Source organism: Diadema antillarum, unplaced genomic scaffold, assembly GCF_040938485.1.
Source record: "Diadema antillarum isolate AM-2024a unplaced genomic scaffold, OU_Dant_1.0 seq00000059_RagTag, whole genome shotgun sequence".
Classification (NCBI taxonomy): Eukaryota; Metazoa; Echinodermata; class Echinoidea; order Diadematoida; family Diadematidae; genus Diadema; species Diadema antillarum.
This window is the reverse complement of record NW_027271164.1, coordinates 84,304-102,602: the sequence shown is the minus strand read 5'-3', so window position 1 is coordinate 102,602 and position 18,299 is coordinate 84,304. Positions and strand designations below refer to the sequence as shown.

The 18,299-nt window shown below is 38.8% G+C and overlaps 1 protein-coding gene across 1 annotated transcript in view; it reads right to left on the bottom strand.

Moving 5' to 3' along the window:
- Window positions 1-18,299, bottom strand: part of LOC139725814 (uncharacterized) — a 75,303-nt gene that overhangs the window by 22,348 nt on the left and 34,656 nt on the right. Inside the window, exons 8-13 of the mRNA XM_071636895.1 lie at window positions 13,933-14,053; window positions 13,329-13,567; window positions 5,693-5,733; window positions 4,261-4,330; window positions 3,464-3,646; window positions 2,064-2,176 (exon numbers count right to left, since the gene is read on the bottom strand). Coding sequence (XP_071492996.1) covers window positions 2,064-2,176; window positions 3,464-3,646; window positions 4,261-4,330; window positions 5,693-5,733; window positions 13,329-13,567; window positions 13,933-14,053 — 767 coding nt within the window. The remainder of the gene's footprint in view (window positions 1-2,063; window positions 2,177-3,463; window positions 3,647-4,260; window positions 4,331-5,692; window positions 5,734-13,328; window positions 13,568-13,932; window positions 14,054-18,299) is intronic.

Below are 18,299 nucleotides of genomic sequence, written 5' to 3'. Positions count from 1 at the left end.
GTGACAGACAGAAGCCTGGAGCTATGGCAGGTAGCACAATTAAATGTTTTTGAGGTCGTCGGGCTTGATCGCTAACCCCGCCGATCTACCCCCCCAGACTGATCAATTACCAGCTGTCATCACCTGCAGCCCTCATGGCAACCAGGGGAGGAGAGGGGGAGGGGTCACGGGGGAAGGGGAGGGGCTATGGCATCCTGGCAGACTGCTTGTTAAATATGGTTTCAGGTATGGAGCTACTGTCAGAGGAGCAAACATGGACCCGAGACGACACTTCCCTTAGCGTTACACTTAGCGGAAGAGTGGGGCTGATTGGCGGGATTAATGACAGGAGTGTAACCGCAGGCACTTAAGAATTAATAGACACTCAGTGAAGTCCTCTGCAGGTCAGTGGAAGAACCTGTTACATATGACCGTGAGCGGACTGCTATATATCACTTCAGCAGCTAACATGGTTGTACACAGAGCCACAGAGAACTCGGACAGGTCTGCCCAATTAGGGAAGGACTTGAGACTTGTTACTAAAGCTTCCTTCATTTGTTAATTGATGATCTAAAGCGATATTCCACACCACGTCCAAGTAGGCTTTAATAACCACAATAAAACCAGATGATCAGAATGCTACAGGTTATCAAAATAGCTAGACCTACATAACCAGAATGCTACAGAATACTACAGTTTCATATGTTTTGAATAAAGCCTGATATTAGCCAAAAAATGGATTGTACCTTGAATCTTCATTAAATATTCCCTCGTTGACATGAAACCAGTAAGATTTTGATTTGATTAGATTTGATTTGATTTATTCTCTGACTGCCATTTCTTTAAAAGTACATCAATTCTCAGCAATGTCATTAGCACTACATGGTAATTTCCACACAGATTAAGTTGCATGGATCCTCTTGCGTTAAATCATTAATCGTGTGATAACCTTTCAACATTGACTACTAGGACAGAGATATTGTACTTGGTTATCAGCATGTGTCAAAATCGGATGGAAAAACAATAAATTTTAAAATGCATTAACTTTCTTTACCTTATGTCTGATTGTCATAAATTGTCTTCAATTCTCTTCATGTTAGTTTACTCTATTTATACAGCGTGGAATTGCACTTTAAATAATGAAATTGGCAACCTTTAAATATCCGTTTGGGACAACAGGAACAGATTCTTTGTCAAGAACACACTACTTGCCTATGGCAATCTGCCATGATAAATTAGTTGGTATTGTTTGGGGGAATTTTTTAAATTTGATGCTATTTTAATTTATTTGAGTCCGTAACATACATGAAGACAGATAACCTGGCACTCAACCGTTGAGGGGTCAAACAAAACACAGGAAATAGCTAGGAAAGTAAGTAGGATGAGCTCGGTTCAATGTTTGCTGGTGAGGAAATGGTGGGAATACTAACCAAAAATATCACAGAAAGGTACAATAAAAAAAAAAAACACACACACACACACACAATAAACTTGAATTATCTGAACAGGCGCACACATTTGGCACAATTCCCGTTCAAACATTCATGGACCCCTGGATAGTGTAAAAGATCTGTTTCAAATACTTTCCAGCAAAAAATAACATCTGACTAAATTCTGGCCAATGCTGTCATTGATACATAAATTGCGTTTAACCTGTGTTCTGTACTGATTGTTGGCAAGAGAGGTATCTATTCGGATCTGCTCACAGGAAAGCTCACACAAAGAGGTCAAAAAATCATTGGAATGGAAGCAGTAACACAAAAGCAACAGCACCACAAGATTTTGAGCAATGTGACACAAAATACCCTGGAACACGCACAAGGGAATGATGCTCCTGTTATGGCTACATAGGAAATGAGACAGATGATGAAAGAGACAAGACCAGAAAAGCTAATACGGTACAAATAGTTATTAATCACACACATATGGGTATGCTTGCCTTTACATTCATACACACAGTCACAAAACTGGCTAGGGACAGACACAAAGGGCAAACAAACACAAAACAACAATCACAAAAAGAGTACAGATATTCACTGAGAGAGAACTTTTGCTATTTGATGGCTACAATGCGTCACGCTTACCTGGTGCGCACAGACACTGGCCGTCAATGGGATGACAGGTGGCTCCATTTTCACAGTTACACGTTGCCTGGCAACCGTGGCCATAGCTACCAACAGGACATGTCTCATTACATCTGATGAGAGAAGTGAGAAGGGGAATAGTAATAAGGAGAAACTTAGAATTTTTTGTGTCTCTTTTCCAAGTCTGAAGATAGAGGGGGTGGGTGATAGGAGGGGGAGGGGGAGGGTGGGGGTGTTAAGGGAGGGGTGAGGAGGGGGCAGTGAGGGATGGATGGTCTCTAAGAAAGGAAACGTGGAAAGGGGGTCCATACAGGAACTGCAGGTTAAGTATCAAAACAAAGTTTAAACCTTGTCTGAGGAAACTAAATCATTTAGACTGAGTAACTTCAAGCCCAAAATGAGCACGAATGACAAATAAAAACTTGTATTGAGGAGTAACAATTAAGTGCCATCAATTCTTTTGCACACATATCAAGAACATAATATGTTTTTCATGCATTTATGTGATGACTCTAAACCAACCAAAGATGTGATTTTCATAAATAGTGGTTTCCTCTCTAATTTGAAGGGGAGAAAAGATTGATCAGTTTTCATTCCCCTTACATGGCATACGAATAAAGTAACTCTTTGACAAAAAGATCAATTTTCACATTAAGCAATTTTTTAATGGTGAGGGATGTAAAAGGGAATGGCAAAAATTTCACTACTTAAATACATATCAACATAACTCATAATGATAAATTTGTACATAAACGGAAATTTGCGGGGGAAGGAAATGGTTTGATGAAAGCTATTAAGTGGGCGGGCAGGAAAGCATTTGGACGAGTCTACGAGGTGTTGTTACACTAAAATGCGAGTGGTCTGACCAAACACAGGTTTCAGTCTCTCATACTACGATCACTGTCCTCTTCAGTGACCTTCAAGGTCACCTGGGTCGTGTCTGTCCACTTATCTCTCTGGTATCAATTGCTTTTTGACTAAATTACCTGGTACATACATCATACACAGCACACCACTGGAAAAAAATTAAAAAACAACACTTCTAATATCTACCCCTGAAATATCAATTTGGTAATCATTTATTTTCAAAATTCAAATAAAACATATATGCCAATTCAACATCATAAGTTACTTTTGTACTTGTACATCATTGGTTTCTTGTTTTCTGTAAACATACACATATATATACACACACACACACACACACACACACACACATTGCTTTGAATAAATAAAAAAAAAAAACAATTTTTGAACATCTCAACATCATCAGCTAAATTTTATGCCCTTGCTTTCTTGTTTTCTTCAAAGGAGAGGTTTACACTCCAAAACTGAATCATAAGTATTGCAATAGCCATGGTTCTTGAGGAGTTACTGCAAGAAATGATGTTAAAGCTTACATTCTCCCCTGCCAGCCAGGGGCACAAGTGCAGCTGCCATCCGCCGAGTCGCAATGAGCACCGTTTTGGCACTCACAAACCTGGTAACATCCGTTGCCATAGGAACCGACGGGGCAGGTAAAATCACAGTCATGACCGACATATCCAGGCTTACACATACACTGACCAGATATAGGGTGACAACTGAAGGTTAACAAGAGAGTGATGGGAAAAAGGATTAGAAAAGGATTTAAAATGCAGTAAATAACTAAAAGAGAGCACATAGTAGTCACAACTACAAGTGTATCTACTAATAAATCGAAATCAGCAGTCAAACCTCTGTAAGCTTTACATATTGAAAAGTCAATGTAAGTATTGAGTTTAGAATGGTAGTTCAAGTAAAAGAAACTTGAAAATAGAAACCAATGTCACAGAAGTACATTCATTTATGAGTCACTTTTTTTGATTGACTGACATTTTGGTTAAGATAAGTCTTGTATCATTACAGACTTCTACAGACTATAGTCATCTGAAAGTGTAATAGCACAGCTTGGTTAACATCTGATTTCTCTCTTTGCTCATTACAAAATTTAAACCTTTTATCAAAACACATCAATAAAAAAACAGGAATTTCATGAAAGTAGTTCCAAAAGACTCAAAGCCGTTATTCATCTGATGTGGTGTCGTTCTATATTGCATAAACAAAAGCACTTGTTATGAATTACATTTTGAGTTCTTTTTTAATTCTAAAAGCTTATAAATGAACAAGGAATTTTAAACTAGACACAAATATAATGTTTACTGGAGTGTGTATTTACCTCTTTGTATTTTCTGTGTTACAGGTGCAAAGTCTGGAGCAATTGTTTCCAAATTTCCATGCAGGACATACTGTGAATCAACAAAAAAGTCAAAAAGAATAAAAGAAGTGCAAAGCACAAGGGTCAAACGGGTACAAACGACAACACCAGCCTCTTCATAAAGTTTGTTTGTTTCTGTTTTCTTGTTTGTTTGTTGTTTTTGGGGGGTCTGATTGTCCAGACATGTTCTTTGATGAGAGAATTAAACCAGCTCAAATACAGTGATTGTTGCCATTCAATATGACACTCCAAATTCCAAATTAGAACTTCACTAATCACCAACTATAATAATTAAAACTACTCTTAATCTACACTAATTACCAAATATTGAAATAACTAATACGAAAATATGTTTAATTGCTGCTGCTATCACATAAAGACTTTCAATTTCTCACTAATAAAAAATTTGGTTTGAATCATGAATTATCTATTGCCCATTCACATGATATTATGACTTCAATCTTACCAATTGAAAGTACAATCAAGTACAACAATTTGCATATCCTTGGACCAATCATTAATTAGAACGTGTTGAATTTGATGGAAATGTCTCTTAGCAGGGCTCTTGACAGGTCTTTCATCTCTCAGTACCTGGTGTCATCCCTTTACATCCACTTCGGCACAATGAATGAAATATGATGAGCTCCTTGCAAATTCAAGAGTGTAATAATCACGGATAGCATCCTGACAGCATTTGATTACTCACAACACATCTTCTATAGTGCAGCCGGATGGGAATTGTAGCCTTACATTGATTGTTTATAATCATAAATAGGGACAAACTGTGTCAAAAGTGGATAATGGCTACCCTTGATAATTATTTCAGGCAAACAGCACATTTGAGACACGTTCATCACTTACTAATCTTACCTTTAAGGCTCCCTCTGCAACATAAACTCTTTCCTTTTAAATCAAATTGAAGACTTTTCATGTCATTTGAGAAATATATCCTCTATATATTTCCTATCACAGGATAAACACTACATCAGAGAAAGCAAATGATACTTCCTCCGATTGTTCTGTAAAACTTGACCTCTTAACATTATCTCCAAATATTTACATCTTTATGTCAGACTCTACTCTATGGGAATGGTCTCAAACATAGCTCTTTCAAGCATTACAATTTCTAGTTTTAGTAATCGCTGCCATTAATGAATATCAAAATTGCATCAATGTTCAATAAAATATGTGAAGAAAGTGAAGGGATGCTAAAATTTTTCTTGTAAAGATCACAATATCCGGATAGTGCTATTTCTGGTCATGAATTATGTCTATGAAAAAAATAGCAACTACAATAAAAAAGTAAAAATTTTACAGCTTTCTCGTTTACTTCCTTGAGGATATGTTATAATGCAAGCAAAAGGAATAAATGACAAAGTTTTGCATTTCTCACCACTTTCTGCACAAAATTGTCCCAGAAATCCTTCAGTGCAACTGAAAATGAGGGAAAAAAAAGACAAAGAGAAGTTGGTACCACTCTGTCAATATGAAAAAAAAGAGGAAAAATTATGGATCATTACAGAACAGAATATTCCAAGGTTTGGCATGCCTCTGGGCTACACTAGTGAAAAATCTGCCCATTAAGAAGTAATGCATAATGCTGCAGTACTCCACACATTTACACCACAGGTGAAAATTGTGGAAATTGTGGGAAAGAGCTCACCAAATTTCATGCTCTTGTCAAATCTTCTATTTTTCAAGCCTGCGGACATCTAATTATGTACCAGGTTAGAAATAAAGGAGAGAGGGAGAAGGATCTGCTATGTGCTCCATTAAAGTGATTGACAAAATTTCAAACAATTCACGAGCCAATCTGCACTAAATGCACCGGGAGTGACACCAGCACAATTGCTGGATATCGCAAACTACCCAAGCTCGTATCTGTCTGGAGTACTCTGCTATCACCCTGTATCACACTGTGAGTCAAGCAGTGACGCAACAACCTGTGAAGGTTTGATAATGTCACATACACAATACATACTTGTGACTACTGCCACCTAGCCCACAAAGTAGCATACTTCAAGCGTTGGCGAGTAACATGATAGACTTAATTCCCTCTCCTCACAAAAAAAAAAAGATGCGTCATTTCATTCCAAATTAAACCTCCATTGCTTTTGATTCTTTGTACCTACTTGTATGTTAATTGTCATAAACACTGAAATATCTTATTCTTGTTAACTTCCATGCATTATTATAAACAAGAGACTGCTACTATGACGATTAGCCAATTCGAACATTCATTTCCATAGTCAAATTTTCTCACTTTGATTCTGTAAAAAATGAGCCATATTTGTATCTTATTGTATCAATGTTTATATGTCATGCCATACAGAGCAAAGTGATTTGATTCTAGATTGTTTGAAACCTTTGTGATGCGGTGTGTATTTCCCAAATCATAGGGATCAATTAAGCCTAGCATTTGTATCACTCCCTTCTAAATCATAAATGTGATGATCAATCATGTTAGAATTGATAATGATGATATTGATGATGATGATGGTGGTGATGATGATAATAATATTAACAGTAAAAGTAGAAATACTAATAATAATAACCATGAAATAGCGACTATTCTGCATGCTTCAAGGTAAGCAGTGACGATGAGGGCATTGGCAACGACAATGAAAATAGTAATAGTAGTAGTCATAAAAATAATACTGGGAATAATAAAGGAGCAATCACAATCATAGTTACGACAATAAAATTATACTGGTAGCAATGAAAATGTCTTTATAGCAAAGGTAAAAGAGGAACAATAATAATCATATTAGTACCTGTTTGTGCTTGCAGATTAGCACTGAATAATAATGATAAATACGATTAGCCAATTCGAACATTCATTTCCATAGTCAAATTTTCTCACTTTGATTCTGTAAAAAATGAGCCATATTTGTATCTTATTGTATCAATGTTGATATGTCATGCCATACAGAGCAAAGTGATTTGATTCTAGATTGTTTGAAACCTTTGTGATGTGGTGTGTATTTCCCAAATCATAGGGATCAATTAAGCCTAGCATTTGTATCACTCCCTTCTAAATCATAAATGTGATGATCAATCATGTTAGAATTGATAATGATGATATTGATGATGATGATGGTGGTGATGATGATAATAATATTAACAGTAAAAGTAGAAATACTAATAATAATAACCATGAAATAGCGACTATTCTGCATGCTTCAAGGTAAGCAGTGACGATGAGGGCATTGGCAACGACAATGAAAATAGTAATAGTAGTAGTCATAAAAATAATACTGGGAATAATAAAGGAGCAATCATAATCATAGTTACGACAATAAAATTATACTGGTAGCAATGAAAATGTCTTTATAGCAAAGGTAAAAGAGGAACAATAATAATCATATTAGTAACTGTTTGTGCTTGCAGATTAGCACTGAATAATAATGATAAAGATGATGGTACTACTAACGATGACTAGAAAAGGACAGTAGTGTGTCTAGAGATGCAGGGAGTGACTTCCTATGACCCATATAGCTCTAGTGGCATTGAATTTCTCTCCCCCTTCCCCCCCCCAAAAAAAAATCATCTCAACGCTAGTGCTGCATTTGCTCTGCCAGCTCTCGGAGTCTACCTAGCCTGCTTAATCATTCAGAGAGTGTTTTCTGATCTGGGATGGGGTGTCTCTGGGATGGGGTGGGGCAAGACAACCACTTCCCCTTGACGATGGACTGTGTGATTTAAATGCCAATCTTTGCATCCACGTAGACGGGGAGACTTGAGAGCGTGGAGAGAGGAGAAAGTGACGACTTGAGGTATAGAGGGGAAAGAGAGCAAGCGAGAGAAGAGGAGAGAGAGTGGAAAGGGATGGAGAGATGGAAGAAAGAGGACGAGGTGGGGTAGACAGAGACAGTTAGAGAAAGAGGGGGAGGGATGGAGGGAGAGTAAGCCTCGCTCTGTTATTATTCTCGTGGACCGAATACGATGGTGAGGAAGCCTCAGAGTTTATCATCCCAATATGAATATAGATAGCATCAATTTAGTAATAAGCGTGCCCATGGTCACATTGAACCCATCTTGTGTCTTCGGCAGAGGTATGAGACGAGACAAGACGGGCATACACTGGATAGTTTAGCGTTGTCTGTCTGTCTCTCTCCATCTCTCTTTTGACTTTGACACACCACACACGTCGCTCTCAAATATGCCACAACAGATCGCTTGTAGACATGCATTTCCTCCGCTCCTGAATCACACACGTTTTCAGCCAGGACGGCTCAGCTCTGCGCTTTATTGCCGTATGAAGTTACACGAGGGGGGAGAGCATGACGAAAACCAACTGATGGTCATTTTATGTCTTCCCTGCAAAAGACAGCGCGCTTTTAAGTCTATTATCACAGCAGACTAAGGTCAACTGCACTGAAGAATAGGGAGAAATGGAAAAGGAAAAATTCCTTTCATCACTTATCCTTCCTGGCAGTATCTAGAGCCAAGATGAGCAAGGAAAACAGCAAACCAACGAGTAAGACTTTGTCAGCATGCATTCAGTAGTCTTGCCCATTTGACTCTCATTTCCTCATCCAGATTATGGCTGACCTTTACTATTTTCTTACCATCTGTTTTACTGTTTCACAGCTTGATGGGAGAAATTGGTTGTAACTTTGTGGCAAGGCAGTTGAAGTTATTTTGTCTGTTTTGAAGAGGTTACAGCTGCGCAAGTTCACTGTAGTTCCAGCCTTTGTATGAGATCTTCCTGCATTATATTGATACACTACTACACACTTTATCTTTATATGATCGCATACACACAAATTCTTATTCCTCTTATTGTATAAGCATCTCATTGTATGTTTACTGTCTTGTGACAAAAGTTATTCCTTTACGAGAAAAGAGAAACAACATCATCAAATATTGAAATTGAGTTCTCTTTTGTTTTGTTTTGTTTTGTTTTGATATACCAGCAATGCATTTTGAAAAATGCTGTATCTGGCAGCATAAATTGATATTGAGGAATGGGGAGATATAATTGACAACTACAACGTATGTAGCCTAGGAATACTGAAAATGAAATTGACGTCATGTTCAGACCACAATGAAAGAGGAGCATATGACAAGTGACTCTGCCATCAAATGGCAAAGGCAGTCATTTTGAAGTCTCCATAGGTGACAAGTGATACACACAATTCAAATAGTCACTGCCTTTCCAATGTTGACCAAAGTTCTTTCTCCTCGATTTGCCACTTTAGTTGAAGCTACGTACAACCGAAAGTCCCCCGTCGTCCCCCCCCCCCCCCCCCCCCCCCCCCCATTGACTGTCACTGAAGGGTCTGTGAGTGAGGCTGGCTTAGTGCTGGTGGTGAAGCATGCCTGATCTACCCCCAGCAACGATCCGTCTCCCTTAATCACAGGTGCATTAATAATGCAAAGCTTCTGCGGCAAAGGCATGAACAACAGCTCTTTTACTCTTCCTATTTCAAACAATCTACCTCCATGGATGGCCATAGTAAGGATAGTTTAAGGTATGCCAGCAGAAACTTCAGTCAACTAGCCAACATGAATAATGTAATCATTTACATAAAACTCCAAATTTTGCAATAAGGATATGGCATTACTTGCATATATCAGCAACAAATTTTGAAGATATTATGTTTTTACCTTCAAAAAAGTCACATGAAAGAGTCTTTGTAATAATAATTTATGAACTATATTGACAATGAATTAGTCCTAATGTTGATTTAATGTGATCTCATCAACACATTTTTGACATAATGTACTCAATTGGAATGCAATTTACATATACACCCAAATATTACAAATTCTTTAAATTTCTAAATCTTTACTCACTGGTTATTATGTCCCCTACAGTACCTAATGGGGAAGCAAACTTGTGTTCCAAATGATTGGCATGTAATGCATCATCTACCACAAAATTTCCTTGTATGCAGTATGGTCTACAATTCATTTTGACTTTGCTGATCATGGAACATGAGGGGGGTTTTGTGTTGAGATGTGACAGTCTATGTGTAAAGACACAAAATATTCACCAGACATGATAGGGGAGTACAACATCAGAATGTTGAGCATGTTACTATGTGTTTAGTTCCAGTGGGTAGTTCAGAAATTGCTGTAGCTATTCGTGTACCTTCATGCGAGAAATAATGCTACTCCGTACGGAGATGGATAAGGATATGAGGCAATTAAGAACAAGTAGGGGCCTACCCATTTAAAAAAAAAAAAAAAAAAAAAAATTGTTGAGAGCAGAATCTAGTCATAAGAAATCCACTCTGTATTTTTGTCTATGTTTGTCTGTGTGCTTATGTCGGTGTCTGTTTGCAGTTTGCATTTGACGACATGGTACAATCAACAAATTAGTGACAAGGGAGTCTTTGATATTCCACTATAAGAAAAATGTAGATTCAAAAAACAGAGGAAGATATATAAAAGAAATATGTACAGAGACACACAGAAAGAGAGAGAGAGAGAGATAGAGATAGACACTCATGAATCAAATGAGTTACATCTGCTGAGTGTATAAGAAAAAAATAGGGAATCTTTTTTATGTGTTACAAAAAAAAGAAGAAGACATCTTTGGAAAATTTCTGACAGATGACAGCACCCAAACAAGGAGCATCAATGCTCCTGACAACACTGAAGTCAGAATACAGTCTGTTCCCATGTTTGATGAGCCCTGAACACAAAGCCATCTGATTACATTCACAGATGACACTTATTTGCTGGCCTATGACTACGTCAATACTCCGACACTGATTAAAGAAGGCCATTATGTCTCCATCGACAATCAAGGTCAAGCCTTCTGGGTGTACATCAACATTCTGTTTTGGCTGAAATCACAGACTAGTCTATTCCCAAGGCCTCATGCTGTTGTTAGCATTGACAGACATGAGTGGAGGAGCTTCAGAACCGAAGTTGAGCACGTCAGTGCAACAACTTTCTTTGAGATCCACGATTGTGATAATCATTATTCATGACTGTGAGAAAGCCTAACACCAGCACAACTTGTACTGAGTGATTCCGTCACTGACTAACTCAGTTGGTCACTTTGACTACTGAAATTCCTCGATCCACCCATCAGCCATCACTGGCATCAGTACAAAGTGGGGGTGCTTGGGTTTTTCTCCAATGGCACTTCGCTGACTATTTCCAATTTTTGCTACCCTACACTGGTAGCGAAATTCACTAGGGCCTACTTCAAGTGCATAAATTATGAAATTTGGACTGATCGCTTGCTGGGTCTTGGCTCTCTATGTTGGCTTGACTAGTGCTTTCTAATGACCCTCTGCTTGTTTCTCTTGCAATCACTACAACGGGAGGGTCTTTGACAAAGGCTAATCACAAACTGGAATGGGAAACCACAAGACCTGTTTTACATTCAACATTTCTCCAGACATATTTGTGGCGGTAAAATCATGTCAATCACTTCACCATGCTATTCATGAGTTTCACACAACTCAGTCATTTTGCTGTGATTACATTTCTTCTTCCTGAATACGTGGAATCATATCCATCTTTCTGAAGTATGAGCGCTGTGACTTCAAACAATAGACAAAGTCCTGAGGATGTCACATCTACATATTTTCATTTTACATTTATTTTTTGGATGTTCACAGGTGATTTGTGTCAACTTCTTATTCCTTTTTATCATCATCACAGGCCCGGCATGTATATTGTAGTACATACAGATGTAGTTCACTCCACGTGACCAATATTTCTACATAAAAATAGAATACAAATACTGAGACTTTCACAAAAATATAACTTTAATGCAGTCTTTTAAGTTCCTGATAGAGAGTATACTGAATTAAAAGCAAAATTTCATGACAGCATCACTCTTTTTGACAATGTGTGTGGATATCTGCCGCATGTACACATCTATGTGATACTGTATACGCTGAATATTTCGTGAGATTTTATTTTTGCGAATTTCGCGAGTCGGGTGCTATTCGCGAAATTAAAGACACTCGAAAATATTGACTCTGGTCCCGATGTGAATGTTATGTACGCATGTACATTTCTCCGTAGAGTACAGGACTCCACGATCACAAACTTAACCACTAGCCCCGATTCGCGAAAATTTAGACTCGCGAAATATGTGGCGTATACAGTAAAGAAAGGGGAGAGGTTCAAGTTTGGTAGTTTTCTTTTGACCAACCGAGGTAGCCCTGGTATGATGACCACATAATCTTCAAATATACATGTATATCCCTATCAACACCTGAACATGAGTCTTCTGTGTCCTGCATATAATATGACATTCGCTGACTCATGATTCACCAGGGACGATTGTTAAGGCTTCAATTCACAAAGAGGTTTCTAGGTTCTACATCACTTGGCCTGCTTCACTACATGTGCCCCCAGCCTGTACATATAATGAAGTAGGCTCTTTCTAATGCGTGGGTTGTGACTCTTGGGCTCACAGACCTGGATCTGAAATCCTACATGTACAGGAATGAGGGGAGGACTTGCAAAGGTGTCATCACTAAACCCTTCAAGAATTGTTGAAATATAACACGCCATCCGACATTCAAGTGAGACTAAATTAGAGTTTGAAAAAAACCTTCATCTATTTTGGGCATTTTATTTTGGCAAGGGTAGCATGTACATAGGAATGCCAGTGCATGTGAGCTGGGTTGCAGCAGACATTAGTGTATCCTTTCAGTTTGAGTGCAACTAATCATCCCATGGACCTCCCATGACCTAAGATGTGTTTATCTCCTTGAAAAAGGAGAGGAAAATGTCATCATTATTCTATATCTAAGCACCGTAAAGGGTCATGAAATATTTCAAGGATAATCAAAGGTTGGTTCCTATTTGGAAAGGATGCTATAAATCATAACAAACTCTGGTGCCCATGAATCTTTACAACGTTCAAAAATTTCCTCAATCAGTTTGCACTAATGCTGATGTTTGTGAACGTTCACTTTCACAGCGGTCACGTCATATGACACAGGAGAAATATTTGGGGATATTAGATTCTCATTCAAATTGCTGTTAGATAGACAACCCCCATCCCCAAAAGAAAAAAAAATACATGAATGTCTGTGTGTACTTACCTGCAGCTGCCATCAATGTGTGAACATCTGGCTCCGTTTTGACACTGACATGTCTGCCCACAGTTGATGCCATAAGTACCCACAGGACACTGGAGCTCACAACGGTCCCCTTTGAAGCCCTCCGGACACAGACAAGTCCCGTTCGACGCGTCACACCGGGCCCCATTAAAGCACATGCAACGCTGCCGGCAGCCCTGGCCGAAACGACCCGATGGGCAGGGCACAGCACATACCTCTCCCTGTATTCAGGAAGGAAGTTTAAAAAATCAAAATGGTATATGCAAAATATCTTTTGAGAGCAAGCTTCAGGCAGTCATCTCTTCAGCAAGATTATTATGAATTCAGTCAAACTGGTTGACTTAGGCAATCAAAATAGTTTTGGGCTGCAAAAAAAAAAACAAACAAACAAAAACAGAAACAAATGTGACAGTCAAACTAACTCACCATTTTGTGTACTGAAATAAGAAAAGAAGAGTTATGGAAGATGATGACCATATCTATCAACTGCACACTAGATGACTTAATCATCCATCTTCTGGCTATCTCTGCTGACTTGGAAATCTAGCGGCTACTCTGTCATTAATTAAGACTGATATCCACTCACCTTCCATCCAGGCTTACAGGTGCACTCTCCGGTTGCCGGGTCACACACCCCGTTGTTCTGGCACTGACAGGCGCTAGCGCAATTAGCTCCGTGAGTTCCCTCTGGACACTGGTCGTGACACCTGATAAACAGGGAAGGAAAGATTCATGATGGGCCCACTCCCTTTGCAAAATATTGTAACATTAAAAGAATTATATAGTTTGAGCTTTCCATTCCTGCTGGAATGAAATATTGTGAATTTGTGGCACTGAAGAATTACTGCAACACCGCAGTGGGCATGCAAGATTGTTACTGCCTTCTGCTGCATGCAAAATAAAATTCAGAGCTGTTAGATGCACGTTTTGTGTCACTAAAGAGTGGAATCCAAACACCTAGTGGATATCACATGAAAAATATAATCTGATTTCCATGGTGAGATTTTTTATTACAAATCATCACAACATTTATTCGACGTTGGGAAAATATCGCATGCATGTCTGTGATATTCACCATAAAATTTTGGGTTGTTTTGGCGCCATTGCCTTGGAATACAATTTCCACTGAAGCATTACAAGTTTGCTTGCGTTTCTAATGACTTCTCACCGCCAATGTGACTGGCTCTGAAAATAAATATTTCCATTCTTTCAGGAACCAGCTCTCTAGCTACCACAACTAATACACATGATTCTGGTAATCTATCCTTCAATGGGGTTAAGAGGAACACCAAGAAGATAATAAGAACTTTCATACCGCACAGGACAAGGTTTAGAAGGAAGTGAGTCTGAAGCATTACTGATACAAATCTCATTTGATAGATGGATTGCAATAGAGAATACAGATAAACAACTTATGAATATCATATACTGTGATCGCAGAAAGTATTCCCCAGCTATCACATTAAATGTTTGAAATATTCAAATCTTATTCAAGTCCCGATATATAATATATATATATATATATATATATATATATATATATATAACATGAACATATCTGCTGTATAGTATATGCTCAGACTCAAGGTAGAGTTGTGTGTGTCACAAAACATGTGCTGCAAATCTGAAGGTATACTGAACCCACAGAAGAGACAAAATTTCACACTGCTCATAAAATTGATGCAACAATTCAGAGTGTGAATCAATCTACCAAGGATCATGTGGCAGATGGGAACAATGTGTAAGAAGTGGAGCAAATGGTGAAAAAGCAAAGCTCTTATAATACAAATCTGAGACGTCTGTGTCATTAGTAAATGGAAGAGTATGGTCCCAGCTGAAGATCAGTGATAGAAGTAGCTCAACAATGAAAGACTCAATATATTGTGTCCCCCCCTACAGAAGGGCCAGTAACCATATTTCATCCAAATGCAAAGTTGTGGGGGGAATTAAAATTCACTCTGAGCTAAAAGCAGCCAAGAAAGTATCCTGCTATTTCAGCATACCCTATGAATATTTCCTTTAATATAACTCTCAGCAGCAACTACAAAATATCATGCGCATATTTTCTATCCCTTTAATCAAATTTTCATCAAACAGCCGGCCAGATATAAATAATCACTCCAAACTGAGCAGAGTTCCACCCACAGGAATGATGACATGATCAAACAGCCATGGCAGGTGGTGTCAGGCAGATTAAACTTAGTGCACATCACTGTGACACTCTAGGAGATAGATTGGAATGCTTTCTTGTTATGTCATCCCCAAGCTCTCACCTCTACACACTCACGTAAAAAAGTCACCACTCTGACATGTCTGAAATTCATGTCGCATTAATAATCATCCGCATGATCACAAAGTATTAATCAGACTTCCCAAATTGAGCTTGTAATAAATGATACATTTTTTTTCAGTGAACAATAGACTATGTCTGTAGCTTGATTCAGGATTGCCATCAGTTAAAACTAAAAGCTAGCCTCTTCTTGACAGCCTAAAATGAATGCAAACAAATTGTGGAAAATGCTGAAAAAGTGATGTGATGCAACACACTCTGAGAAAGATCCAAACAAAAGACCCGAAAACTGAGATGCTGTCATAATGCTAGAGTCACACACGGCCGGGTCACAAAACGGATTTGATCTGGGTGAAAATGAGCCGAATTAGTCCCGGAATGGTGGGTAATTTATGCTACAGTCACACACGGGCAGATTTTGAACCGGGTCCATAAGGAATTAAATCCGTATCGACCCGGTTCGAGCCGTAGAGACCTGTATTGACCCATATCGAACCGTATAAAAATCTGCTTTAATGAATCCTTTTCGACCACTATTGACCAGTGTCAACCCACTTCGACCCGTACTGAACCCGTATGTAAACCTTGTCATCATCTGTTTCATGAAGGCAATGCGGTATACGGAAAGGGTCCATACGGTTTTTCCGCTGCGGGTTGCAGCGGGTCGATGCGAGTCAATGCGGTTCAAACCGGGTCAATTCGGATATCAATACGGAATTGAAATCCGTGAGAAAATTTTGAACATGACCAAAAAATGTTCACCACCGTATCATAGCCCCCAGAATCCATCAGGAATTGACACGGGTTACAATGCAGGTCAATGCGGGTCTCTACGGCTCGAACCGGGTCGATACGGTTTTAATTCCTTAGGACCCGGTACGAAATCCGGCCGTGTGTGACTCTAGCATAAGAAGCTGGCAAAGGATGCAGTGAGGTCATGACCCCAATATGTAGGGAAAGGTATACCAAGATTTAGGTATCAGAATTTGTTAAATTGAACAGAAGTGGACTAAATCAAAACATCTACTCATTGTATTCATTTCTACCTTCTACAATAATCACACAAGTCATCTTCATTCTCACTTTATAAGCCCACTGCATACTACATAAATTTCTACTCCAAAGGTTATATGTGTGAAATTTGGGCACATCCGACTCACTGGCACAAAGAGGGTTAAACTGGTATTTGGACAAAAATGCTCAAACATCAATCAAGACAGGAGACCTCCTCGGGATGAAATGAAGAATGTGATTGAAAACTGTGGATCATTTACAGAGGTTATCGCCTTCCTCATCATTATACCATACCAGATTATTGAACCAAGAAAAAAATGTTATAACTGAAGTAATTTTGTTTGACTGACAAAGGAAAAGGCAATATGATCAGAAGCACGAAATGAGTAATTTTCAGAGGGTAACTAACCAGCTGGTTTTGACTTTATATCACCTCACTGAAAGTTTGATGACAGAAATCAAGATACTCTCTCTCCACTTGTCTTCCTACCCAATAACTTGAGGGAACTAAATTTCTCACCTTGGATGCACAGAGTGTGATGGTAAAATGAAAGTCTACTCACCCTTTGCCTATCCCCCCCCCCCCCTTACCATATCAACAAAAAGAGCCAGTTAACAATCACATGATGGTGGAAACCCCAGGGTAGGACCAATTTTGGACCGGGGCGGATGATATAATCTGTCAGGATGGCCGGTCTGCTGCACAATGACAGGAAACTTTCATGTCAGAGGAAAAAACAGTTTTTGGGATTCCCTACCAAAAGCTGGAACATGATCTCAGATTCCCACCCCCACCCACTTTCACTATTCTTTATCTACCTCCCTATCTATCTATCTACCTCCATATCTATCTATCTATCTATCTATCTATCTATATCCAGCTATCAATATGTCCCTCTGCAATCACATAGTCATCTACCTTATCGATACATATCTACTAAATCTAACTATCCATATATTTATGTACCTACAATGTATTGTATCTTGTTGCCTATCTATTTGTCTACTTTGTATTGATATATCTACTTGGTATGTCTCTGAAAATGTACTATTGCTATATCTATTCATCTATCTATATGTCTATTTTGTTTACCAATGTGCATCTATACATGTATGTTATCTATCTACATATTCATCCCGTTTATTAATCCATATGTCTTGTTTTCAATTTTGATAAATTCATCCTCTCTTTCTGTGCACCTCCCCCACCCCCTCCTCCCCCCCCCCCCCCCCCCCCCCCCCCACACCTACCTGCATTGCATTGCAGGTTGCACTAGGGAAAAGGATAAATCAGATAAAAGGGAAGATTTGATAAATCACAGCTGACAGCTTTCACATCTCTCGAGACAATAGACCTGACTGTACAGAGGGGGGAATAATCAACCACCACGCAGGGCACTTTCTTTTTCTACAGCTTGCTTGAAGTTCAAGCTGGTAAATCATTAGGCTCTCACGATTTATTACACACTGCTGGCTCGCTTTGGACATCTCTACACTGTGACTGCACCAAACATTTATAGCTGAAGAATATTTGGCACAGAGTTGCAGGAAAGGCTCAAAATCTCATCAGCATTCACAGTGTAGGCTTACCCTGAGGGGAATTTGCAACATGATTTCTAGACCGTTAAAAGGAACCAGCATCCCTTGTG